Source organism: Ranitomeya imitator, chromosome 4 (genome assembly GCF_032444005.1).
Source record: "Ranitomeya imitator isolate aRanImi1 chromosome 4, aRanImi1.pri, whole genome shotgun sequence".
NCBI classification, from domain to species: Eukaryota; Metazoa; Chordata; class Amphibia; order Anura; family Dendrobatidae; genus Ranitomeya; species Ranitomeya imitator.
In genome coordinates this window covers 714,850,995-714,877,841 of record NC_091285.1, presented here as the reverse complement: position 1 = coordinate 714,877,841, position 26,847 = coordinate 714,850,995, and the positions used below count along the sequence as shown (strand labels likewise).

The 26,847-nt window shown below is 47.0% G+C and overlaps 1 protein-coding gene across 1 annotated transcript; it reads left to right on the top strand.

Annotated features, from left to right (window-relative positions):
* The first annotated feature begins 16,415 nt into the window (after positions 1 to 16,415).
* Positions 16,416 to 17,378, top strand: LOC138674891 (olfactory receptor 5B12-like). Its single transcript, XM_069762715.1, has one exon. It carries the CDS (start codon positions 16,422 to 16,424, stop codon positions 17,376 to 17,378), a length of 957 nt encoding a protein of 318 aa, XP_069618816.1. The 5' UTR covers positions 16,416 to 16,421.
* The last annotated feature ends 9,469 nt before the right edge of the window (positions 17,379 to 26,847 follow it).

Genomic DNA, 26,847 nt, shown 5'->3' with positions numbered 1-26,847 from the left:
TTTTGTCACACTGTGGGGCTGGGATTCCTGGGCATGCACAGTGCATATCTTCACCTCTCCCTCTTCTCCCTCTGCCTTCTACAGACAGTGTGGCATCAGCTGATCCCAATTCACATGCCACGGCCGTGATGACGCACACTCTGAAGAAGGCTGATGGAGAGTAGTGAGAGGCAAAGATATGCACTGAGCATGCCCAGGAATCCCAGCCCTGCAGTGGAACTAAATCAGAAGAAACTGCGAGCCGGTTTCTCGGGCGGTGCTGCCGCACAAGCACAGTTAGCATGACACCAAACGATGTTAGAAGACGGGCAGCGCTAACTGCGCATGGCCAGGGTTTAACATAACAGCGCGGACTCCGTGACAGATTCAAGCAACGCTGATGAGGCGGCACCCGGCGCCATGGGGGTGTGAATGCCAGCTGTGCTGCTTATCATCACGACGGAAAGTACCACCTGTGGGATGGTATCACAGTATCAGGGGACACATTTTATAAGTTTTTAGTTCACCGTGTTCAAGGAGCATAATTAAAAGAACCACCTTGTCCTTGTGCACCATTAGTGCTGCACAAGTTGGCTGTTTCAGTTGCTAACGCATGGGGGGTTAAAGGTTCACTTTCAACTTGATCCAAGTAGGCCTCGGCCTACACTCAGCTCCTCCTGCTGTACCTGGGCTCTAACACCGCCAGTTGGTGCCTGGAAGTGCTGTCCGTACAGTCAACAGTGGCTCCTCTGTTATTGGGGTTCAGTAACATCAGCTGTTCCCCAGCTGTGTGTGCGGCAATACCTCAAATCTGCTCCTCCTGCTGTCCCTGGGCTCTAACACTCCTAGTTGGTGCCTGGAAGTGCTGGCTGCACAGTTAACACTTGCTGCCGTGTTCTTGGGTTTCAATAACGTCAGCTGTGTATCTGGCAAAACCTCCTATCTGCTCCTTCTGCTGTCCCTGGGCTCTAACACCGTCAGTTGGTGCCTGGAAGTGCTGGCTACACAGAAAAAACACTTGCTCACGTGTCAGTGGGGTTCAGCAGCTCCAGCTGTTCCCCTGTTGTGCAGCCGGCAATGTCTAGCACAAGCCACTCTGGCACAATAACAGACATTTTCCTGCCTCCAGTGCAGGCTTCGGCCTATACTCTGCTCCTCTTTGATTCCCTGGGTTTCAACACTGTCAGTTGTCACCTGGGAATAAGAGCGTGCTTGTGGCAAGGTACTAGGTCAGAAACACAATTACACCAAGGATATAAATAAATTAATTTTTATTATTTGCATGGTAACAATAATATTAAAATAAATTAAAAACCAATTACATTATATATACACATGTATGTCATTTCATGTGCCCATACCTATTTAGCTACCATAATATGTGATAGATATATTTAATACATAAAGCTGCAGCGACTGACTATATGAGAAAAAATACTAAAACACCAAAAAGTATATCAAAAACGTGAAAAAAGACCCATATAAACAAAAAAGAAGGGAATATATATATATATATATATATATATATATAGCAATATGCTAATAAAAGAAACACTAGTTAAAGTGTTCTAGTGAAAAGAAAGTGCCAGTGCAATAAGTGCAAAAACCGCTACGGATATATAAGGTGCTGCTAGTTAATACTCAATATGTCCAGTCACTTACTGTAGTATATATACGGTATGGGGTAGGTAGCCAACGCGGTATGGTGCACCCCGATGCGCGTTTCGGACGCTTAACTCCTTCGTCAGGGGGTGTAGTACAGTTGTCACCTGGAAGTGTTGGCTACACAGAAAAAACACTCGCTCACGTGTCAGTGGGGTTCCGCAACGCCAGCTGTTCCCTTGCTGTGTAGCCGGCAATGTGTCCAGCACAAGCCACGCTGGCACAATAAGAGACATTTTCCTGCCTCCAGGGCAGGCTTCGGCCTATACTCTGCTCCTCTTTGATTCCCTGGGTTTCAACACTGTCAGTTGTCACCTGGAAGTGTTGTCTACACAGAAAAAACACTCGCTCACGTGTCAGTGGGGTTCCGCAATGCCAGCTGTTCCCCTGCTGTATAGCTGGCAACGTGTCCAGCACAAGCCACGCTGGCACAATAACACACATTTTCCTGCCTCCAGTGCAGGCTTTGGCCTACACTCTGCTCCTCTTTGATTCCCTGGGTTTCAACACTGTCAGTTGTCACCTGGAAGTGTTGGCTACACAGAAAAAACACTCGCTCACGTGTCAATGGGGTTCCGCAATGCCAGCTGTTCCCCTGCTGTGTAGCCGGCAACGTGTCCAGCACAAGCCACATTGGCACAATAACAGCAAATAAAAGGGAACCTGTCCCCTCTCCCAGGCGTTTGTAACTTAAAGAGCCACCTTGTGTAGCAGTAATGCTGCACAAGGAACAGGTGGCTCTTTTTGTTATGCTTCTTCCACATGCTGCACTTAACACTTATTAAATATGTGTCCCATCATACCGCTAATCCATCCCGTAGGTGGGACTTTCCTTTGTAATGAGACGCATCACAGCCGGCATTCATAACTCCATGGTGCCGAGCGCCGCCTCCTCAGCGTTGTTTCCATCTGTCCTGGAGCCTATGCTGTAATGTTTAACCTTGGGCATGCACAGTTAGCGCTGCGCATCTTCTGCCATCATGTGATGTCATGGTGCTTGGGTCTGTGCGGCCGCGCTACCAGAGATCACGCCAAGCTGTGTCTTCTGATTTTGTCACACTGTGGGGCTGGGATTCCTGGGCATGCACAGTGCATATATGCGTCAGCGGATCCCAATTCACATGCCACGGCCGTGACGCTGCACACTCCGAAGAAGGCGGATGTAGAGTATGGAGAGGTGAAGATAGGCACTGCGCAGGCCCCGGAATCCCAGACCCACAGTGGGACTAAATCAGAAGACACAGCGTGGCGTGATCTCTGGCAGCGCGGTCGCACAGCCACAGCCACCGTGACACCAAATGATGTTAGAAGCTGGGCAGCGCTAACTGCGCATGGCCAAGGTTTAACATAACAGCGCGTGCTCCGTGATAGATTCAAGCAACGCTGATGAGGCGGCGTCCGTCGGCATGGGGGTATGAATGCCGGCTGTGCTGCGTCTCATCACGACGGAAATTACCACCTGTGGGACGGTGTAACGGTATCAGGGGACACATTTTATAAGTGTTTAGTTTACCATGGGCAAGGAGCATAATGAAAAGAACCACCTTGTACTTGTGCACCATTAGTACTGCACAAGTTGGCTCTTTCAGTTGCTAACGCATGGGGGGGGTTAAAGGTTCACTTTAAACTTGATCCAATTAGGCCTCGGCCTACACTATGCTCCACCTGCTGTACCTGGGCTCCAACCACGCTGGTTGCTGCCCGGAAATGCTGTTTGCACAGAGCCAATGTGTTAGTGGGGTTCAGTAACGCCAGCTGCTCCCCTGCTGTGTATTCGGCAACGTGTCATGCGACCGCCATGCTGGCACAATAACAGATATTCAAATGCCTACAGTGCAGGCTTCATCCTACACTCTGCTCCTCCTGCTGTCCCTGGGCTCTAACACCACTAGTTGGTGCCTGGAAGTGCTGGCTGCACAGAGCCAAACATCTCGCCAATGTGTTAGTGGAGTTCAGTAACGCCAGCTGCTCCCCTGCTGTGTATTCGGCAACGTGTCATGCGACCGCCACACTGGCACAATAACAGACATTCAAATGCCTCCAGTGCAGTCTTCGGCCTACACTCTGCTCCTCCTGCTGAACCGGGGCTCCAACACCGCTAGTTGGTGCCTGGAAGTGCTGGCTGCACAGAGCCAAACACCTCGCCAATGTGTTAGTGGGGTTCAGTAATGCCAGCTGCTCCTCTGCTGTGTATTCGGCAACGTGTCATGCGACCGCCACGCTGGCACAATAACAGACATTCAAATGCCACCAGTGCAGGCTTCGGCCTACACTCTGCTCCTCCTGCTGAACCTGGGCTCCAACAACACTGGTTGCTGCCTGGAAGTGCTGTTTGCACAGAGCCAAACACCTCGCCAATGTTTTAGTGGGGTTCAGTAACGCCAGCTGCTCCCCTGCTGTGTATTTGGCAACGTGTCATGCGACCGCCACACTGGCACAATAACAGACATTCAAATGCCTCCAGTGCAGTCTTCGGCCTACACTCTGCTCCTCCTGTTGAACCTGGGCTCCAACAACGCTGGTTGTTGCCCGGAAGTGCTGTTTGCACAGAGTCAAACACCTCGCCAATGTGTTAGTGGGGTTCAATAATGCCAGCTGCTCCCCTGCTGTGTATTCGGCAACGTGTCATGCGACCGCCACGCTGGCACAATAACAGACATTCAAATGCCACCAGTGCAGGCATCGGCCTACACTCTGCTCCTCCTGCTGAACCTGGGCTCCAACAACACTGGTTGCTGCCCGGAAGTGCTGTTTGCACAGAGCCAAACACCTCGCCAATGTGTTAGTGGGGTTCAGTAACGCCAGCTGCTCCCCTGCTGTGTATTCGGCAACGTGTCAAGCGACCGCCACGCTGGCACAATAACAGACATTCAAATGCCACCAGTGCAGGCTTCGGCCTACACTCTGCTCCTCCTGCTCAACCTGGGCTCCAACACCGATAGTTGGTGCCTGGAAGTGCTGGCTGCACAGAGCCAAACACCTCGCCAATGTGTTAGTGGGGTTCAGTAATGCCAGCTGCTCCCCTGCTGTGTATCCAGCAACGTGTCATGCGACCGCCACGCTGGCACAATAACAGCAATTAAAGGGAACCTGTCCCCCCTCTCAGGCGTTTGTAACTCTAAGAGCCACCTTGTGCAGCAGTAATGCTGCACAACGAACAGATGGATCTTTTAGTTATGCTCCTTGCAGACGCTGCACTTAACACTTATAAAATATGTGTCCCCTCATACCGTGAAACCGTCCCAGAGGTGGAAGTTTCCTTTGCAATGAGACGCAGCACAGCCTGCATTCATACCCCTTTGGCGCTAGGCGTGGCGAGATCTCGGGCTGTGCGGCCGCACAGGCGCAGTCATCCTGACACCAAAAGATGTCAGAAGATGGGCAGCGCTAACTGCGCATGGCCAAGGTTTAACACAACAGCGCGGGCTCTGTGACAGATTCAAACAACACTGAAGAGGCGGCGCCTGGCGCCAAAGGGGTATGAATGCCGGCAGCGCCGCGTGTCGTTACGAAGGAAAGTCCCACCTCCGGGGCAGTTTCACGGTGTCAGGGGACACATTTTATAAGTGTTTAGTTCAGCGTGTGCAAGGAGCATAATTTAAAAGAGCCACCTTTTCCTTGTGCAGCGTTAGTGCTGCACAAGTTGGTTCTTTCAGTTACTAACGCCTGGGGGGGTTAAAGGTAATGATGGTAGTGGTAGTGGAGCATCGGGTGGTCGTGGGAAAAACAATATAGCACCTAAGTCTCGAGCTGTGGAGCCAGGTCCGTCGTCTGGCTACACAAGGCCTCGAACGCTCCCTTTTCTGGGAGTAGGAAAACCGCTTTTAAAGCCGGAGCAGCAAGAGCAAGTTTTGGCTTACCTTGCTGACTCAGCCTCTAGCTCTTTTGCCTCCTCTTCTGAAACTGGTAAATGTAAAAGCAGCGCGTCGATTGTGGATGTTCACGGTCAGGGACAAGTCGCTTCCTTGTCCTCTTCAGCAAAAACAGCAACAGAGAAGGATGCAGCAGGCGACACAACGGGTTACTCCATGGAGCTCTTTACACATACCGTCCCTGGCTTAGAAAGTGAAACAGTTAACAGGCCATGCCCATTACAAGTTGAATCTGACATGGAGTGCACTGATGCACAGCCACAGCCAGACTACTATGCTGGTCCTTTGACTCAGACCACAACATTGCCCTCGCAGGGTACTGATCCAGAATCAGACCCTGATGAGACTATGGTGCCCCGTCACGAACGCTATACCACCGACTTACCTGGTGACACAGACGAAGTTGCACACGAGCTAGAAGAGGAGGTTATAGATGACCCAGTTGTTGACCCCGATTTGCAGCCATTGGGGGAACAGGGTGCAGGCGGCATTAGTTCTGAAGCGGAGGAGGAGGGGCCGCAGCAGGCATCAACATCGCAACAGGTTCCATCTGCCGGGCCCGTATCTGGCCCAAAACGCGTGGCAAAGTCAAAACCTGTTGGAGGACAGCGTGGCCATCCGGTTAAAGCTCAGTCTGCAATCCCTGAAAAGGGATCCGATGCTAGGAAGAGTGCAGTCTGGCATTTTTTTAAACAACATCCAATTGATCAGCGCAAAGTCATCTGTCAAAAATGTTCAACTACCTTAAGCAGAGGTCAGAATCTGAAAAGTCTAAATACAAGTTGCATGCATAGACATTTAACCACCATGCATTTGCAAGCCTGGACTAACTACCAAATATCCCTTAAGGTTGTAGCACCCTCGGCCAATGAAGCTAGTCAGCAACGCTACATCCCTTCCGTCACTGTAAGGCCACCATTTTCCGCACCACCTGCAGTATCTGTGCAGGTTTCTTTGCCAGGCCAAAGCAGTCAGGGAATCACCAGTTTCGTAGTAGGAAACACTGCATCTAGGTCACCGGCGGCAAGAATACCGTCTCCAACCGTCTCTCAGTCTGCCATGTCCACCGGCACCCCCGCTAGTTCCACGATCTCCAGCTCTCCAGTCCAGCTCACCCTACATGAGACTCTGGTTAGAAAAAGGAAGTACTTAGCCTCGCATCCGCGTACACAGGGTTTGAACGCCCACATAGCTAGACTAATCTCGTTAGAGATGATGCCCTACCGGTTAGTTGAAAGTGAAGCTTTCAAAGCCCTGATGGACTACGCTGTACCAAGCTACGAGCTACCCAGTCAACACTTCTTTTCGAGAAAAGCCATCCCAGCCCTCCACCAGCATGTTAAAGAGCGCATCGTCCATGCACTCAGGCAATCTGTGAGTACAAAGGTGCACCTGACAACAGATGCATGGACCAGTAGGCATGGCCACGGACGTTACGTGTCCATCACGGCACACTGGGTGAATGTGGTGGATGCAGGGTCCACAGGGGACAGCAATTTTGGGAAAGTTCTGCCTAGCCCACGGTCTAGGAAACAGTTGGCTGTAGCCGTTTGCACCCCCTCCTTCTCCTCCTCGTCCTCCTGCAGAAGCGAGAGCTCGTCCACAGACCGCAGTCGCCCAACCACTCCATCCGCAGCTGCCACTGTTGCACACCAGTTGTCCCATTATTGGGCAGCTAGTGGCAAGCGTCAGCAGGCTGTATTGGCTATGAAGTGTTTGGGCGACAACAGACACACCGCGGAAGTTCTGTCCAAGTTCTTGCACAAAGAAACGCAGTCGTGGCTGGGCACTGTAGATCTTGAGGCAGGCAAGATAGTTAGCGATAACGGAAGGAATTTCATGGCTGCCATCTCCCTTTCCCAACTGAAACACATTCCTTGCCTGGCTCACACCTTAAACCTGGTGGTGCAGTGCTTCCTGAAAAGTTATCCGGGGTTATCCGACCTGCTCCTCAAAGTCCGCGGTCTTTGCTCGCATATCCGCCGTTCGCCCGTACACTTCAGCCGTATGCAGACCTATCAGCGGTCTTTGAACCTTCCCAGCATCGCCTAATCATCGACGTTGCAACAAGGTGGAACTCAACACTGCACATGCTTCAGAGACTGTGCGAACAGAGGCGTGCTGTTATGTATTTGTGGGAGGATACACATACACGGGCAGGCAGTAGGATGGCAGACATGGAGTTGTCAGGTGTGCAGTGGTCGAAGATACAAGACATGTGTCAAGTCCTTCAGTGTTTTGAGGAATGCACATGGCTGGTTAGTGCAGACAACGCCATAATAAGCATGAGCATCCCCCTAATGCGTCTGCTGATGCAAAGTTTGACGCACATAAAGGAGCAGGCGTCTGCAGCAGAGGAAGAGGAAAGCCTTGATGACAGTCAGCCATTGTCTGGTCAGGGCAGTGTACAGGATGAGGTAGCGGGCGAACAGGAGGAGGAGGACGAGGAGGATGATGGGGATGAGTATTTTTTTAATGAGGAAGCTTTTCCGGGGCCACTGGAAATTGGTGGCGTGGCAAGGCCGGGTTCTGGTTTTTTGAGGGACACAAGTGATGTAGATTTGCCTAAAACAGCCCCTCAACCCAGCACAACCGCAGATTTGACAACTGGAACTTTGGCCCACATGGCGGATTATGCCTTACGTATCCTCAAAAGCGACACACGCATTACTAAAATGATGAACGATGACGATTACTGGTTGGCCTGCCATCTTGATCCTCGCTATAAAGGCAAATTGCAAAATATTATGCCACATGAGAACTTGGAACTAATATTAGCAACCAAACAATCAACTCTTGTTGACCGTTTGCTTCAGGCATTCCCATCACACAGCGCCCGTGATTGTTCTCACACGAGCTGCAGGGGGCAGCAGACCAGAGGTGTTAGAGGTGCAGAAATTAGAAGTGGCGTTGGACAGAGGGGTTTTCTGACCAGGTTGTGGAGTGATTTTGCTATGACCACAGACAGGACAGGTACTGCAGCATCAATTCAAAGTGACAGGAGACAACATTTGTCCAGTATGGTTACTAACTATTTTTCATCCCTTATCGATGTTCTACCTCAACCGTCATTCCCATTTGATTACTGGGCATCCAAATTAGACACCTGGCCAGAATTGGCAGAATATGCATTGCAGGAGCTTTCTTGCCCGGCAGCTAGTGTCCTATCAGAAAGAGTATTCAGTGCTGCAGGTTCAATATTAACCGAAAAAAGGACTCGTCTGGCTACCCAAAATGTGGATGATCTAACCTTCATTAAAATGAACCACAACTGGATTTCGAATTCTTTTGCCCCACCTTGCCCGGCTGACACCTAGCTTTCCTATGAAAAGGTATTGCCTGTGGACTACTCTGACTGACTTTTCCAATCGCGTAATTTTCAGCAGCTGATTGTCCAGCATACGACATGTTTACACCTCCCTAAATGGCCAAACTCCCCCAAAGGGGCCGCGGTCTCGCCACTTGGCGCAAGCACCCGTGAGAGTGCCGTTTGTCTGAAGAGGTGGATGTGCCCGTTTTTGGTCGACGGCACTGCCACTGGGTCCCTCATAGTACAATAAAGTGTCTCTGGCGGTGGTGGTGCGCACCCAACGTCAGACACACTGTTGTAACATGAGGGGCCCTGGGCCTGTACCACCGGCCACAAGACAGTTCCCCCCCAGCTCAAACATTGCTCTACCACTTGTACAATTATCTCTCACAGTTCCACCAATGTTTAGTCTATGCGCTGACATCATTCAATGCCTGGCACTGACAATACCATTGTGTTGACATGTATGATGGTACTTAACATAGTCAGGGGCAGTGTCCTATATTTACACCAGTAAATAATTAGCGCCATATTACTAGGTCTAAAACTCAGTAGAGTAGCCCACCCCTGTACCTAAGTATTCCACCCTTTTGTGTTTTGGTTTTGTTGTAATGCGAGACATTAACATCTATTTATTTTTTTGGAGTACTAACTGGCAGACACTCATTACAATCAGCCTCCGCTGACAACACCAATGCTGCCCATGTACCCCTGCAAGAGAATTGCAAGTGCCTACAGCCGAATTTTGTTATGTTAGGCCTACTACGCCTGTCTGCGGTCCCTCCTTCCAATAGTCCTCCACTGACCAGACCACTGCTGCCCGTGTACCCCTGGAACCAATTTTAAAGTGCCTACAGCCAAATTTTGTTATGTTAGGCCTACTACGCCTGTCTGCGGTCCCTCCTTCCACTAGTCCTCCACTGACCAGACCACTGCTGCCCGTGTACCCCTGGAACCAATTTAAAAGTGCCTACAGCCAAATTTTGTTATGTTAGGCCTACTACGCCTGTCTGCAGTCCCTCCTTCCACTAGTCCTCCACTGACCAGACCACTGCTGCCCGTGTACCCCTGGAACCAATTTTAAAGTGCCTAAAGCCAAATTTTGTTATGTTAGGCCTACTACGCCTGTCTGCGGTCCCTCCTTCCACTAGTCCTCCACTGACCTGTCTAGTGCTGCCCGTGTACCCCTGGAACCAATTTTAAAGTGCCTACAGCCAAATTTTGTTATGTTAAGCCTACTACGCCTGTCTGCGGTCCCTCCTTCCAATAGTCCTCCACTGACCAGACCACTGCTGCCCGTGTACCCCTAGAACCTATTTAAAAGTGCCTACAGCCAAATTTTGTTATGTTAGGCCTACTACGCCTGTCTGCGGTCCCTCCTTCCACTAGTCCTCCACTGACCAGACCACTGCTGCCCGTGTACCCCTGGAACCAATTTTAAAGTGCCTACAGCCAAATTTTGTTATGTTAGGCCTACTACACCTAGTTAAGTAAATAAGGCAGCACACTGCAGCGCTAAAACATGCAAACTTGAAAACACGAAATTTGAACTGCATTACTGCACTAGAAATATGAAAAATGAGAGCTTTTAGCGCATAAAAATGGCCAATTTTATGTGTACCTGGTAGCCTCTTTACGGCATCTCTCTTATACCAGGTCCTACGCTTGCCTTACCTCGCTGAGAATAAACGTCTCCATCTGAATGGGTGCATGTGAAACCTCTTCTTAGACTAAAATTCTCTCTCTCTGTGGAGGGGCATTGGACCTGCTGTAATTAAAACACCTGAAGCTAGGAGGCATAGAGACGGTGTGTTCCACTCCAAGGTGTTCCCCAGGTTGCCTCTCCATTGCTTCAATCTTAAAGCTCTTGTTTAGTAGTTGTTGAAAACAACACTGCATTCGGCCTACAAGTTGGGTCTGGGTTGTAGAGACGGTGTGTTCCACTCCAAGGTGTTCCCCAGGTTGCCTCTCCATTGCTTCAATCTTAAAGCTCTTGTTTAGTAGTTGTTGAAAACAACACTGCATTAGGGTCTGGGTCTGGGTTGTAGAGACGGTGTCTTCCGCTCCAAGGTGTTCTCCAGGTTTCCTCTCCATTGCTTCAATCTTAAAGCTCTTGTTTAGTAGTTGATGAAAACAACACTGCATTAGGCCTACAAGTTGGGTCTGGGTTGTAGAGATGGTGTCTTCCACTCCAAGGTGTTCTCCAGGTTTCCTCTCCATTGCTTCAATCTTCATGCTCGTCTTAAGTAGTTGTTGAAACAACACAACATTAGGCCTACAAGTTGGGTCTGGGTCGTAGAGACGGTGTCTGCCGCTCCAAGGTGTTCTCCAGGTTGCCACATAATCGAAGCTGCATAGAGCCTATTTTGTAATTTTATGCCTACAAAGTCTTTCTGCGGTCCCTCCTTCCAATTGTCCTCCACTGAGCACAACAATGCAGAATGTGTACCCATGTAACCTTTTTTAAACCAGCGTCGAGCCAACTTTGTGGTTTAAGGCCTACTGTAGTGTCTGGCTGCGCCACTCAATACATCTGTCCTGTTTACAAAAAATGACCTACAATTATCTGGTTTTCAGCCTATCAGAATTTTAAAACTGCAATGGACCTACTAGTTGGGTTGGGGGCCTTCTATCTGTGTCTGCCGCTCCTTGCTGTTCTCCTACAGTGAACAAAGCTGTGCCGCCTGTTTACTACTCTTGCCAATTTTGAACTGCATTTAGACTACTTACAGATTTGGGCCTACTCTCTGTGTCAGCCTCTCATTCCAGTTGTCCTCCACTGCAATGCCCCCTGGTTAGTCCTGTGTTACCAATTTTGAACTGCATTTAGCCCACTTTATTCTTTGGGCCTATATCTGTGTTTCCTCCTCATCCTGCCCATTGCCCAGCCAGTGATAGATGAGTCTGCTGGTACATTGACCCATAACGCAACATTCCCCGTGCACGCTACACTGCAAGATTGTGACCCTGCTGAAAGTCAGGTCCCCCTTCCCGCATACCATACCACATTACACGGGGACAAAGAGGAAGGTGCAGATGAAGGTGCAGGTTTCTTCATCAGGTGGGGGAAGGAATACTCGTTGGCGACATCACTGGCACAGGGCCCCTCATAGTACGCAAAAGTGTTGCTGCCGGTGGGAGGCGCCCCCGCTGTGCAAACACACCGCTGTACTTTGAGGGGCCCTGTGCCAGTGCCAATGCCAACGAGGGGGCCCCCCCTGCTTGCTCAGGATCACAGCACTTGCAAAGTTGAAATACTTATCTCTCCCTGCTCCACTGCCGTGACGTGGTCTAGATTTACTGGGCCCACTAATTACTTGAACCAGCCCTACCCCCCACAACTTTAGAAAATGACCCCCAATTTCAAATGCCTTCCAATTATTATAAGATAAATTACGATTGACAAGCTTCAGTAACAAGAATGGATGTTTTTGCCATTAAAATGGGCTCTGTACATGTTTTCCTGGCCTCTACTCACTGTCGACTGCCCCCATTGACTTGCACTGGGTTTCGTGTTTCGGTCGATCCCCGACTTTTCGCGATAATCGGCCGATTCCACTCGACTCGACTTTTGAGATAGTCGGGTTTCGCGAAACCCGACTTTACTCTAAAAAGGTCAAGGTCGCTCAACCCTATCAATGAGTCTTGTAGGATGGTGCGGAGCACAGTTCTGGGCTTTCCAAAAAGGTTTGTGTTTGGGCTATGTCAGAAGAGGATGAAAAAAGATTAAACCCAACATTTTCCTTTATGCCTAGATCTGATCTCTGAAAGTTACAGGCCAAAGTCTAAGGCAAACTATAATTTCATTAGACATAACCTTGGAAGTCATAACTCCAATACACATCAGAGTAGAAGGTTACACATCTGTCCTGTATGTTGTTGCAAGAAGAGGCAACGGTCCAAGTTCTGGAGATGGGATATGGATTACCAGTCAGAAGGTTACAGGTCATGAGAAACTCTAAGAAGTGAAATCTCAGCCTGGGGATTGTAAAACCTTGAAAGCAGATCAATGGAGCCGTGTACGGTTTATGGCAATGAGTGGATAAATCAAATCATTAAAGTTAATAACATTTTATTCATAGTTTTAATTTTGAAAGAAGACCTAAGTCCATCTGTTGGCCGAATAGTCATGCTTAAGTCCCACACATAATCCCACCTAGAAAGTCCCAATACGTTTGCCATGAACACCCGACACTAAGATGGATTGTCTTGACCCAAAACAGCCATAAATGTTCTGAATTCGAAAGCTTGGAGTAGTCCCAGCAAACTGTGGACTGTTGATAACTACTGTATGTTCATTTTTTCCATGACTTTGCCAACTTAATAATATATTACATGAGACTAATTGGCAGCATATCATTCTCGCAGCTCGTTCTCTTCCTCACGGGGACATTATCACTAATTACTTTGTTTTCTAAATTATAAATATTTTCTATTTGGAGTTTTGGTCCCCGAGAGTTTTGTCCTCAGGGGTCAGTAGGTTTTACATAAAAGCAAGTACTCAAAATGCAAAATTAAGACATTACACGAATCCCATATAGCAGACAGCTATGTGTCTGACCGGTGTGTGAGAGATGTCAACCTTCTACCGGACTTTTCATTGAATTCACAACTGAAATCTGAATGTGCCAGGACCAGGTTTTTTGGGCCGTTGCCGAGAGCACATCAGCCATCCTTATTGAAGAGAGCACTAAACGTGACCCAGCGCTCATACTTGTGAGTGCCAGGATTATAATTGTAGAGGAGCAGTGTTTAGACATGGTACGTCACTGTTATTGGTTGACTACCTACAGCTGCTTCTCTTACTTTTCACAGCCAATATTCAACATTTTATGATATTTTACAATGGAACATATACAGGTGCTTCCCTCAAAGTTAGAATATCATCAAAAAGTTAATTTATTTCAGTTCTTCAATACAAAAAGTGAAATTCATATATTATATGGAGTCATTACAGAGTGATCTACTTCATGTGTTCATTTCTGTTTTATTTAATGTTGATGATTATGGCTTATAGCCAATGAAAACCCAAAAGTCATTATCTCAGTACATTAGAATACTTTATAACACCAGCTTGAAAAATGATTTTAAAATCAGAAATGTTGGCCTACTGAAATGTATGTTGAGTAAATGCACTCAGTACTTGGTCGGGCTATTTGGCATCAATTACTGCATCAATGCGGTGACAGGGAGGCGATCAGCCTGTGGTGCTGCTGAGGGGTTATGGAAGCCCAGGTCGCTTTGATGGCAGCCTTCAGCTTGTCTGCATTGTTGGGTCTGGTGTCTCATCTTCCTCTTGACAATACTCCATAGATTCTTTATGGGGTTAAGGTCAGGCAAATTTGCTGCCAATCAAGCGCAGTGGTACTGTTGTTTGTAAACCAGGTATTAGTAGGTACGTTTCACCGTGTGGACAGGCGCCAAGTCCTGCTAGAGAATTAAATTTCCATCCCCAAAAAGCAGAGGGAAGCATGAAGTGCTCTAGAATATCCTGGTAGATGGCTGCACTGACTTTGGTCTTGATAAAACAGTGGACCTACACCAGCAAATCACATAGTTCCCCAAACTGTCACTGATCAAGGTCCCAGAGTCTGGAGGAAGAGTAGAGAGGCCGTAATCCAAGCTGCTTGAGGAAGATGCGAGATACCGGACCCAAACAATGCAGACGAGCTGAAGGCTGCTATCAAAGCAACCTGGGCTTCCATAACCCCTCAGCAGTGCTACAGGCTGATCACCTCCATGCCACACCGCATTGATGCAGTAATTGATGCTAAAGGAGCCCCGACTAAGTTTTGAGTGCATTTTGTGAACATACATTTCAGTAGGACGACATTTCAGATTTTAAAATCATTTTTCAAGCTGGTGTTATAAAGTATTCTAAATTACTGACATAATGACTTTCAGGGGGAAAATGTGTGTAAATGGGTTAGTAACTGGCTTAGTGATAGAAAGCAGAGGGTGGTTATAAATGGTATAGTCTCTAACTGGGTCGCTGTGACCAGTGGGGTACCGCAGGGGTCAGTATTGGGACCTGTTCTCTTCAACATATTCATTAATGATCTGGTAGAAGGTTTACACAGTAAAATATCGATATTTGCAGATGATACAAAACTATGTAAAGCAGTTAATACAAGAGAAGATAGTATTCTGCTACAGATGGATCTGGATAAGTTGGAAACTTGGGCTGAAAGGTGGCAGATGAGGTTTAACAATGATAAATGTAAGGTTATACACATGGGAAGAGGGAATCAATATCACCATTACACACTGAACGGGAAACCACTGGGTAAATCTGACAGGGAGAAGGACTTGGGGATCCTAGTTAATGATAAACTTACCTGGAGCAGCCAGTGCCAGGCAGCAGCTGCCAAGGCAAACAGGATCATGGGGTGCATTAAAAGAGGTCTGGATACACATGATGAGAGCATTATACTGCCTCTGTACAAATCCCTAGTTAGACCGCACATGGAGTACTGTGTCCAGTTTTGGGCACCGGTGCTCAGGAAGGATATAATGGAACTAGAGAGAGTACAAAGGAGGGCAACAAAATTAATAAAGGGGATGGGAGAACTACAATACCCAGATAGATTAGCGAAATTAGGATTATTTAGTCTAGAAAAAAGACGACTGAGGGGCGATCTAATAACCATGTATAAGTATATAAGGGGACAATACAAATATCTCGCTGAGGATCTGTTTATACCAAGGAAGGTGACGGGCACAAGGGGGCATTCTTTGCGTCTGGAGGAGAGAAGGTTTTTCCACGAACATAGAAGAGGATTCTTTACTGTTAGGGCAGTGAGAATCTGGAATTGCTTGCCTGAGGAGGTGGTGATGGCGAACTCAGTCGAGGGGTTCAAGAGAGGCCTGGATGTCTTCCTGGAGCAGAACAATATTGTATCATACAATTATTAGGTTCTGTAGAAGGACGTAGATCTGGGTATTTATTATGATGGAATATAGGCTGAACTGGATGGACAAATGTCTTTTTTCGGCCTTACTTACTAACTACTAACTAACTAACTAACTAAGGTTTTCATTGGCTATAAGCCATAATCATCAACATTAATAGAAATAAACACATGCAATAGATCACTCTGTGTCTGTAATCACTCTGTATAATATATGAGTTTCACTTTTTGTATTGAAGAACTGAAATCAATTAACTTTTTTTTGGTATTCTAATTTTGTGAGAAACACCATTGTAAAATATCGTAAAATGTTGAATATTGGCTGTGAAAAGAAAGCTAACAGGAAATAATTGACAAACTTCAACAGGATGGACGATATGTTAACATACAATACGTCAAATGTTAGCACGTGCGCAATGTCAAGTAGCAGCTGCTAAACCTATAAAACTCTTTGCTTCCAGAATTACTGTTTAGTGTAAAATGTAGTAATAAATGTAATAATGGCACCAGGAATGATGTTGGTTATCGTCCTCTTTGTCTAAGAGATCCGGATATGCTTGAGGATGTTTTGTTGTCGTCTGTTTTCTCTTTTTCAGGTTTTTCATGCTTTTTGACAATATTTGTAGAACTTTTCCTATACTTTTTACGTGCTTTATTCTTTTTTTATTTCTATAGAAACCATAATCAATGGAGAATAACACCAGGAGACAAGTGACCATCCTTGTGTTCTCTGGACTGACGGATAACAAGGAGCTCATCCCTTTCCTGTTCGTCTTGTTCTTATGCATATACGTTGTAACGATTGTGGGTAACTTTGGCATCATAGCTCTGGTCTATAACACCTCCAGACTCCACTCGCCCATGTACTACTTCTTGAGTTTCCTCTCTTTTGTAGACGTCTTCTATTCTTCCATCATCACTCCAAAAATGTTCTCTGACCTGATCTCGGAGAAGAAGGTCATCTCATTCAGTGGTTGTGCTCTCCAGTTCTTCTTCTTTGCAGCTCTGGGAGGCACTGAGACTTTCCTTCTCTCCACCATGTCCTATGACCGATACATTGCCGTCTGCCACCCTCTCCATTATATGTCTATAATGACCAGGAATAAATGCTTATATATGGTTATTTTTTCTTTCTCCGTTGGCTTCTTGCAGTCTTCGATGCTGACCATCTGTGCATTCAGTCTTCAGTTCTGTGGATCAAATTTGATTGACCACTTCTACTGTGACATCCCACCACTGCTCACCCTGTCCTGCTCTGATACTTTCCATTGCACCATAGTCACAATCTTCATGGTCGGCCTATGTACGATTACTTCCTTGTTGTCAATCCTACTCTCATATCTTCTCATATTTGCATCAGTTTTGAGAATGAGATCCAGCGAGAGCAGGAAAAAAGCCTTCAGCACGTGCTCCTCTCATCTGATGTGCGCCTCAGTCTTTTACGTGACGGTTTTCTTCAACTACTTGCGTCCTCCTTCTAGTGTCTTTACGAGCCAAGACAAGGTGGCCGCAATCTTCTACGCAGTGGTGACGCCAATGCTCAATCCTCTTGCCTACACTTTGAGAAACCAGGAGGTAAAAAGTATAATTGGCCAAGCAGTGCGTAATATCACAGTCAAAGGTTTTTCTAAACAATTCACATAGGAAAATTAGTGGACAAAATTATGGATAACTTTTGAAAAAATCGGAATTTTGTACATTCGAATTGCTTATAATACTTGCTCTTTTTCTTAGAATAACATAAAATTATATATCAAAAGCAAATATTCAATACTTCTTAACACAAGCACACAGCTGTTTTTTTTCCGGTGGATCCTGTCCATAATCGTCCTCAAAAATGGCTTTCAAATATTCTTGGGAAACTCGTCCAATTTACTTCTATGGGAAATCTGCTTTGCTGTCAAGTTTTTTTTAAGAGATTTTATATATAATTTTCATTCCTTTGCTTGTATTCTGATTATGTGACATCACCTATTGTGAATGGTGGATCCTATGTTAGCTACTGTTTATAGAGGTGTTATCAGTAGAGATGAGCAAATATTTCAATGTTCGGTTCGGATTTGCTGAATTTGCAATATTCGCTGATTAATTTGTCGAATATTCACCGAACATAACCTAACGCAATTCATGCCAATGGAAGGCAAATACAAACCCATGCACAACACCTTATAATGGCCCCAAATGCTGCCAAAACACATCAAATGAGGGACAAACAACAGGAAAGTGGCCTCGATTCACCCACAGTACAAATTGTAGCGTAGCACTGCAGCAATCAGCCAGGCATGAGGTACCGGAGTCTGGGACAGCATTTACAGCTTTCAAGTGAACGTCACAGTAAGAAGAGGTGGGTGAGGGATCAGTGTAGACCTCCTGTGCTGGGAGACCTGAAACCACATGGAACAGCTCTACCTGCTTTCATGCTCAGCTACACTCAGGTGGCACAAATATCATTTTCATTTTGTAGAGTACTATTGTCAGAAAAATCTCAGGATAGTAACATGGATAGTTGACTCCAAGGAAGTGAAGGCCTGACAGTCTTGGAGGCTTACTGCTATAGGCAACACGCATGAAGGAGACCCAACAAGGAGTCTACACATTTACAAAAATTAGTGGCAGACACCAAAATAGTGGCATCAATTGCAATAGAATAGAACTAGTATAGCGGGGACCGACATCTCTTCCACTACAGCCAACACAACAGATGGAGACAGTAATGGGCAAGGTACTGGAATCACTGTTCCATATCCATCTGAAAGCCTAAATGGGGTGTAACTAGGTCGCCTACCAAATCCCTACTCGGACAAGTGTCAGCAAGTGAAAACTGCGACTCAAGGAGGTACAAAGAGGTGGCACCAGGTGCTGCTCCATGACAGACCTACAGAAGGTGGCAGCTGAATCCCTACAGCGGGTAAGCTGCTGCAGCCCGAAGAAGGGATGAAAAATGCAGGCAGGCACTATTGGGACTCTGGAACTACAGGTGGAGATGGGACCAGCTGAGGAACAGAAAAGCACTGGCAGGTGCAGGCTGGACCAGGTATTAGACAGATAGTCGCTGGCAGGTGCGATCTGGACCGGCTGAGGAAAGAAGAGCTCAGACAGGTATGAGTAGATGGGCACAGACAGGTAAGAGCAGACAGAAACTGGGTAGACAAGCAGACAGGCGGACCTGGGGAACCTGACAACTAGCAAGCATGCAAGGCAAACTAACGATGTAGCTCAGGCACCTCCATATTGGAGGAGAAGCCTTAAATAGAAGGTGTTGTGTTGTGAATTCTGTTATCGAACTCCCTCCTGTGGTCATGAATGGTACTTTGGCGAGTTCTGTCCATGGACTCCCTCTGGTGGCTGTGAGTGGAGCTGCTGCTTCTGAGGTTCCTTCCACAGGTGACGTAGTTTAGTCTTTGGCTGTCTGCTCTATTTAACTCCACTCAGATCGTTACTCCATGCCAGCTGTCAATGTTCTTGTACTGGTTCAGTTCGCTCTTGGATCTTTCTGGTGACCTGTCTACTCCAGCAGAAGCTAAGTCCCTGCTAGTTATTTATTTGTTCATTGTTTCCTTGTCCAGCTGGCTATCATGTTCTTGCCCTCCTAGCTGGAAGCTCTGGGATGCAGAGTGGCACCTCCGCAGTGTGAGTCGATGCGGAGGTCTTTTTGCACACTCTGCGTGGTCTTTTTGTAGGGTTTTGTGCCGACCGCAAAGATACCTTTCCTATCCTCAGTCTGTTTAGTAAGTCTGGCCTCCCTTTGCTAAAACCTGTTTCATTTCTGTGTTTGTGACTTTCATCTTAACTCACAGTCAATATTGTTGTGAATTCTGTGGCAGAGTTCACTCCTGTGGTCACAAGTGGTACTTCGGCTGATTCTCTCTGGGATCTTCCGTTTGTGGAGGAAAGTGGCACTGCAGCTTCTGAGTTTCCTCCCTCAGGTGATCTGGTGAGCTCGTTAGCTTCTTCTCTACTTAACTCCACCTGATGCTTTGATCCATGCTTCCTGTCAATGTTCCAGTGTAGGATTTGTTTTTTCCCTGGATCATTCCTGTGGCCTGCTGCTCTGCAAAGCTAAGTTTTGCTTTTGTTATTTTGTTGCTATTTTTCAGTCCAGCTTGCTTTATTGGTTTTTCTCGCCTGCTGGAAGCTCTGAGACGCAGAGGGACCACCTCCGTACCGTTAGTCGGTGCGGAGGGTCTTTTTGTCCCCTCTGCGTGGTTATTTATAGGTTTTTGTGCTGACCGCAAAGTTATCTTCCCTATCCTCGTTCTGTTCAGCTAGTCGGGCCTCACTTTGCTAAATCTGTTTCATCTCTATGTTTGTGTTTTCATCTTACTCACAGTCATTATATGTGGGGGGCTGCCTTTTCCTTTGGGGAATTTCTCTGAGGCAAGGTAGGCTTAATTTTCTATCTTCAGGACTAGCTAGTTTCTCAGGCTGTGACGAGGCGCCTAGGTTCTGGTTAGGAGCACTCCACGGCTACCTTTAGTGTGGTTTGATAGGATCAGGGATTGCGGTCTGCAGAGTTCCCACTTCTCAGAGCTCGTTCTATTATTTTGGGTTATTGTCAGATCACTGTATGTGCTCTGACCTCCATGTCCATTGTGATTCTGAATTGCCTTTCATAACACAATATATGTGGGGGGCTGCCTTTTCCTTTGGGGAATTTCTCTGAGGCAAGGTAGGCTTTATTTTCTATCTTTAGGGCTAATTAGCTCTTAGGCTGTGAAGAGGCATCTAGTTCATGTTAGGTACGCTCCACGGCTTTTTCTAGTTGTGTGATAGGATTAGGGGTTGCGGTCAGCAGAGCTCCCACTTCTCAGAGCTTGTCCTGTGTGAGTTTAACCATCAGGTCGTTCCGGGTGCTCCTAACCACCAGGTCCATAATAGTACAGCTGGCCCAAAGTATTAATGCATCTCAATAGAGGGATAAGAGAAGTTCTGAGACCATTTTTTTTTCTCTGCAGTGTTTTTGGTCTTTCTTTTCCCCTAAACCTCTGGGTGGTTCTGGACACAGGTGTAGATATGGACATTCAAGGTCTGTCCTCTTGTGTGGATCATCTCACTGCAAGGGTACAAAACATTCAAGATTTTGTGGTTCAGAATCCGATGTTAGAGCCTAGAATTCCAATTCCTGATTTGTTTTCTGGGGATAGATCTAAGTTCTTGAATTTCAAAAATAATTGTAAACTGTTTCTAGCTTTGAAACCCCGCTCCTCTGGTGACCCCGTTCAACAAGTAAAAATCATTATTTCTTTGTTGCGTGGTGACCCTCAAGACTGGGCATTTTCCCTTGTGCCAGGAGATCCTGCATTGCGTGATGTAGATGCGTTTTTCTGGCGCTTGGACTGCTTTATGATGAACCAAATTCAGTGGATCAGGCAGAGAAAATCTTGCTGGCTTTGTGTCAGGGTCAGGATGAAGTGGAGGTGTACTGTCAGAAGTTTAGAAAGTGGTCTGTGCTTACTCAGTGGAATGAGTGTGCCCTGGCGGCAATTTTCAGAGAGGGTCTTTCTGAAGCCCTTAAGGATGTCATGGTGGGATTTTCCATGCCTGCTGGTCTGAATGAGTCTATGTCCTTGGCCATTCAGATCGATCGGCGCTTGCGTGAGCGCAAAGCTGTGCACCATTTGATGGTATTCTCTGAGCATAGGCCTGAGCCTATGCAGTGTGATAGGACTTTGACTAGAGCTGAACGGCAAGAACACAGATGTCGGAATGGGCTGTGTTTTTACTGTGGTGATTCCACTCATGCTATCTCCGATTGTCCTAAGCGCACTAAGCGGTTCGCTAGGTCTGCCACCATTAGTACGGTACAGTCTAAATTTCTTTTGTCCATTACTCTGATTTGCTCTCTGTCGTCCTATTCTGTTATGGTATTTGTGGATTTAGGCGCTGCCCTGAATTTGATGGACTTGGAGTTTGCCAGGCGCTGTGGTTTTTTCTTAGAGCCCTTGCAGTATCCTATTCCATTGAGAGGAATTAATGCTACGCCTTTGGCCAAGAATAAGCCTCAGTACTGGACTCAATTGACCATGTGCATGGCTCCTGCACATCAGGAGGATATTCGCTTTTTGGTGTTGCATAATCTGCATGATGTGGTCGTTTTGGGGTTGCCATGGCTACAGGTCCATAATCCAGTATTGGATTGGAAATCTATGTCTGTGTCCGGCTGGGGTTGTCAGGGGGTACATGGTGATGTTCCATTGCTGTCAATTTCGCCTTCCACTCCTTCTGAAGTCCCTGAGTTTTTGTCAGACTACCGGGATGTATTTGAAGAGCTCAAATCCGGTGCCTTACCTCCTCATAGGGATTGCGATTGTGCTATTAATTTGATTTCTGGTAGTAAGTTTCCTAAGGGCCGACTGTTTAATTTATCTGTGCCAGAGCACGCCGCTATGCGGAGTTATATAAAGGAATCCTTGGAGAAAGGTCATATTCACCCGTCGTCATCACCCTTGGGAGCAGGGTTCCTTTTTGTGGCCAAGAAGGATGGCTCTTTGAGACCTTGTATTGATTACTGCCTTCTTAATAAGATCACAGTCAAATTTCAATACCCTTTGCCGCTGCTGTCTGATTTGTTTGCTCGGATTAAGGGGGCTAGTTGGTTCACCAAGATAGATCTTCGAGGGGCGTATAATCTTGTGCGAATTAAACAGGGCGATGAATGGAAAACAGCATTTAATACGCCCGAGGGCCATTTTGAGTACCTGTTTATGCCATTCGGGCTTTCTAATGCTCCATTTGTGTTTCAGTCCTTTATGCATGACATCTTCCGAGAGTACCTGGATAGATTCATGATTGTATATTTGGATGATATTTTGGTCTTCTCGGATGATTGGGAGTCTCATGTGAAGCAGGTCAGAATGGTGTTCCAGGTCCTTCGTGCGCATTCCTTGTTTGTGAAGGGGTCGAAATGTCTCTTTGGGGTTCAGAAGGTTTCATTTTTGGGTTTCATTTTTTCCCCTTCTACTATCGAGATGGACCCTGTTAAAGTTCAGGCCATTTATGATTGGACTCAGCCGACATCTGTGAAGAGCCTGCAGAAGTTCCTGGGCTTTGCTAATTTTTACCGTCGCTTCATCGCTAATTTTTCTAGTGTTGCTAAACCGTTGACTGATTTGACCAAGAAAGGTGCTGATGTGGTCAATTGGTCCTCTGCGGCTGTAGAGGCTTTTCAGGAGTTGAAGCGTCGTTTTTCTTCTGCCCCTGTGTTGTGCCAGCCAGATGTTTCGCTCCCGTTTCAGGTCGAGGTTGATGCTTCTGAGATTGGAGCAGGGGCTGTTTTGTCGCAAAGAAGTTCTGATGGCTCGGTGATGAAACCATGTGCCTTCTTTTCTAGAAAATTCTCGCCTGCTGAGCGCAATTATGATGTTGGCAATCGAGAGTTGTTGGCCATGAAGTGGACATTCGAGGAGTGGCGACATTGGCTTGAAGGAGCCAAGCATCGCGTGGTGGTCTTGACGGATCACAAGAATTTGACTTATCTCGAGTTTGCCAAATGGTTGAATCCTAGACAGGCTCGATGGTCGCTGTTTTTCTCCCGTTTTGATTTTGTGGTTTCGTACCTTCCGGGCTCTAAGAATGTGAAGGCTGATGCCCTGTCAAGGAGTTTTGTCCCTGACTCTCCGTGTGTTCCTGAGCCGGCGGGTATTCTCAAAGAGGGGGTAATTTTGTCTGCCATCTCCCGTGATTTGCAGCGCGTGCTGCAGAAGTTTCAGGCTGACAGACCTGACCATTGTCCAGCGGAGAAACTGTTTGTCCCTGATAGATGGACTAGTAGAGTTATCTCTGAGGTTCATTGTTCGGTGTTGGCGGGTCATCCTGGAATCTTTGGTACCAGAGATTTGGTGGCTAGATCCTTTTGGTGGCCTTCTTTGTCGCGGGATGTGCGTTCTTTTGTGCAGTCCTGTGGGACTTGTGCTCGGGCTAAGCCCTGCTGTTCTCGTGCCAGTGGGTTGCTTTTGCCCTTGCCGGTTCCGAAGAGGCCCTGGACGCATATTTCCATGGATTTTATTTCAGATCTCCTTGTCTCTCAAAGGATGTCGGTCATTTGGGTGGTTTGTGATCGCTTCTCTAAGATGGTCCATTTGGTACCCTTGTCTAAATTGCCTTCCTCCTCTGGTTTGGTGCCATTGTTTTTCCAGCATGTGGTTCGTTTGCATGGCATTCCGGAGAACATCGTCTCGGACAGAGGTTCCCAGTTTGTTTCGAGGTTTTGGCGGTCCTTTTGTGCTAAGATGGGCATTTATTTATTTTTTTCTTCGGCTTTCCATCCTCAGACAAATGGCCAAACCGAATGAACTAATCAGACTTTGGAAACATATCTGAGATGCTTTGTTTCTGCTGATCAGGATGATTGGGTGTCCTTGCCTTTGGCTGAGTTTGCCCTTAATAATCGGGCCAGCTCGGCTACTTTGGTTTCGCCTTTTTTCTGTAATTCTGGTTTCCATCCTCGTTTCTCTTCAGGGCAGGTTGAGCCTTTGGACTGTCCTAGTGTGGATACGGTGGTGGACAGGTTGCAGCAGATTTGGACTCATGTGGTGGACAATTTGACATTGTCCCAGGAGAAGGCTCAACGTTTCGCTAACCGCCGGTGCTGTGTTGGTCCCCGACTTCGTGTTGGGGATCTGGTTTGGTTGTCATCTCGTCATGTTCCTATGAAGGTTTCCTCTCCTAAGTTTAAGCCTCGTTTCATTGGTCCGTATAAGATTTCTGAAGTTCTCAATCCTATGTCATTTCGTTTGGCCCTTCCAGCTTCTTTTGCCATCCATAATGTGTTCCATAGGTCGTTATTGCGGAGATACGTGGCGCCTATGGTTCCCTCCGTTGATCCTCCTGCCCCGGTGCTGGTCGAGGGGGAGTTGGAGTATGTGGTGGAGAAGATTTTGGATTCTCGTATTTCGAGACGGAAACTCCAGTACCTGGTCAAGTGGAAGGGTTATGGTCAGGATAATTCCTGGGTTTTTGCCTCTGATGTTCATGCTGCCGATCTAGTTCGTGCCTTTCATTTGGCTCGTTCTGATCGGCCTGGGGGCTCTGGTGAGGGTTCGGTGACCCCTCCTCAAGGGGGGGGGTACTGTTGTGAATTCTGTTATCGAACTCCCTACTGTGGTCATGAATGGTACTTCGGCGAGTTCTGTCCATGGACTCCCTCTGGTGGCTATGAGTGGAGCTGCTGCTTCTGAGGTTCCTTCCACAGGTGACGTAGTTTAGTCTTTGGCTGGCTGCTCTATTTAACTCCACTCAGATCGTTACTCCATGCCAGCTGTCAATGTTCTTGTACTGGTTCAGTTCGCTTTTGGATCTTTCTGGTGACCTGTCTACTCCAGCAGAAGCTAAGTCCCTGCTAGTTATTTATTTGTTCATTGTTTCCTTGTCCAGCTGGCTATCATGTTCTTGCCCTCCTAGCTGGAAGCTCTGGGATGCAGAGTGGCACCTCCGCACCGTGAGTCGGTGCGGAGGTCTTTTTGCACACTCTGCGTGGTCTTTTTGTAGGGTTTTGTGCTGACCGCAAAGATACCTTTCCTATCCTCAGTCTGTTTAGTAAGTCTGGCCTCCCTTTGCTAAAACCTGCTTCATTTCTGTGTTTGTGACTTTCATCTTAACTCACAGTCAATATATGTGGGGGGCTGCCTTTTCCTTTGGGGAATTTCTCTGAGGCAAGGTAGGCTTTATTTTCTATCTTTAGGGCTAATTAGCTCTTAGGCTGTGAAGAGGCGTCTAGGTCGTGTTAGGTACGCTCCACGGCTATTTCTAGTTGTGTGATAGGATTAGGGGTTGCGGTCAGCAGAGCTCCCACTTCTCAGAGCTTGTCCTGTGTGAGTTTAACCATCAGGTCGTTCCGGGTGCTCCTAACCACCAGGTCCATAACAGTGTTGCACAGCTATAGGCTGGGAATACCTTAGGTTGATGTGGGTGGTCCCTTTAAGAGGGAGTGCGCGCGTGTGCCCTCTAAGCATAGTTTCCGGTCCTACAACTGAACCTTGGTGGACACATAGGGGGCTGGATGAGGAGGTGGTGTGTGAGTAGGAGACACTGAATGTCCTGTCTGACAGGTACGAGGAGATCCAACAAAGGGTCAAGTCTGTAATGTCAACAGATCAGAAAGTCTGCAGTAAGAGGGAATTGTCCACTGTGTCAAAGGCAGATGCCAGGTCCAGGAGAAGGAGGAGCACAAACTTGCGTAGCTTTCATTTGTTGGTTAGTAGGTCGTTGGTGACTTTAGTCAGGGCAAATCCAGTGGAATAGTGTGGTCTGAAGCCAGATTGTAAGCTGTCAAAAAGGGAGCAAGAGGAGAGACGGGAGAACAGTTCAAAATGGATGTGCTGTTCTAGTAGTTTGGAGGCATAGGGGAGAAATGAAATGGGGTGATAGACACAGAGGATGGGTCAAGGGTAGTGTTGAGCATTCCGATGAAATGATTGTCCAGGGCAAAGTGACCGCTCTATATAGCGGTAGTAATTAGCCAATGCACCAGCTGTGTGTGATACTCCAGCCGCCGGATCGGAGGTGCCTGTGGAGGCAAGGAGCGCAAGCGCAAAAGCCGGGATGGCCTGGTGAATAGTGCGCATGCGCAGGGTAAATAGAGACAGAGCAGGTGCGCTGTGCGGCCACACAAAGTAATTTTAAAGAGGGAACAGAGCGATTTCTGCAAGGAGGCATATGATAATAGGGAAAAAGGCAGGAGCTGTATATGTGTGTATGTACAGTTAGGTCCATATATATTTGGACAGAAACATCATTTTTCTAATTTTGGTTATAGTCCTTACCACAATAAATTTTAAGCAAAACAATTCAGATGCAGTTGAAGTTCAAACTTTCAGCTTTCATTTGAGGGCATCCACATTAAAATTGGATGAAGGGTTTAGAAGTTTCAGCTCCTTAACATGTGCCACCCTGTTTTTAAAAGGGCCAAAAGTAATTGGACAGATTCAATAATTTTAAATAAAATGTTCATTTTTAGTACTTGGTTGAAAACCCTTTGTTGGCAATAACTGCCTGAAGTCTTGAACTCATGGACATCACCAGACGCTGTGTTTCCTCCTTTTTGATGCCAGGCCTTCACTGCGGTGGTTTTCAGTTGCTGTTTGTTTGTGGCCTTTCTGTCTGAAGTTTAGTCTTT